The sequence below is a fragment of the Cariama cristata genome, unplaced genomic scaffold, assembly GCF_000690535.1.
Source record: "Cariama cristata isolate BGI_N322 unplaced genomic scaffold, ASM69053v1 scaffold38296, whole genome shotgun sequence".
NCBI classification, from domain to species: domain Eukaryota; kingdom Metazoa; phylum Chordata; class Aves; order Cariamiformes; family Cariamidae; genus Cariama; species Cariama cristata.
Genome location: NW_009623315.1, coordinates 1 through 208, shown reverse-complemented (window position 1 = coordinate 208; position 208 = coordinate 1). Strand labels below are relative to the sequence as shown.

Sequence of the window (208 nt, the reverse complement as noted above, 5' to 3'; positions counted from 1 at the left end):
GACTGGTCGAAGAGGCGGCTGCCATGGTACCAGTCACGGAAAGGGTCCCAGCTGGGACTACGCAGGAAGGTGAAGGGGACGCGGCGTTCGGCCATGGTGCGCTGGGCTGCCGGAGTGGTCGGTCAGCGACGACTTATGAAGAGGGCCGGGGGTTATTTTTAGGCGGGCGGCTCAGCTGGCTATTAATGGAAATTGCAGCAGGGCCCAA

The 208-nt window shown here is 62.0% G+C and overlaps 1 protein-coding gene across 1 annotated transcript in view; it reads right to left on the bottom strand.

Annotated features, from left to right (window-relative positions):
- The window catches only part of LOC104163624 (heat shock protein beta-1-like), a gene marked incomplete at its 3' end in the record, with an annotated part of 358 nt that extends 263 nt beyond the window's left edge, over positions 1–95 (bottom strand). The window contains exon 1 of the mRNA XM_009702679.1: positions 3–95. Within this exon, the coding sequence (XP_009700981.1) occupies positions 3–95 (93 nt within the window). The remainder of the gene's footprint in view (positions 1–2) is intronic.
- Positions 96–208: the final 113 nt, after the last annotated feature.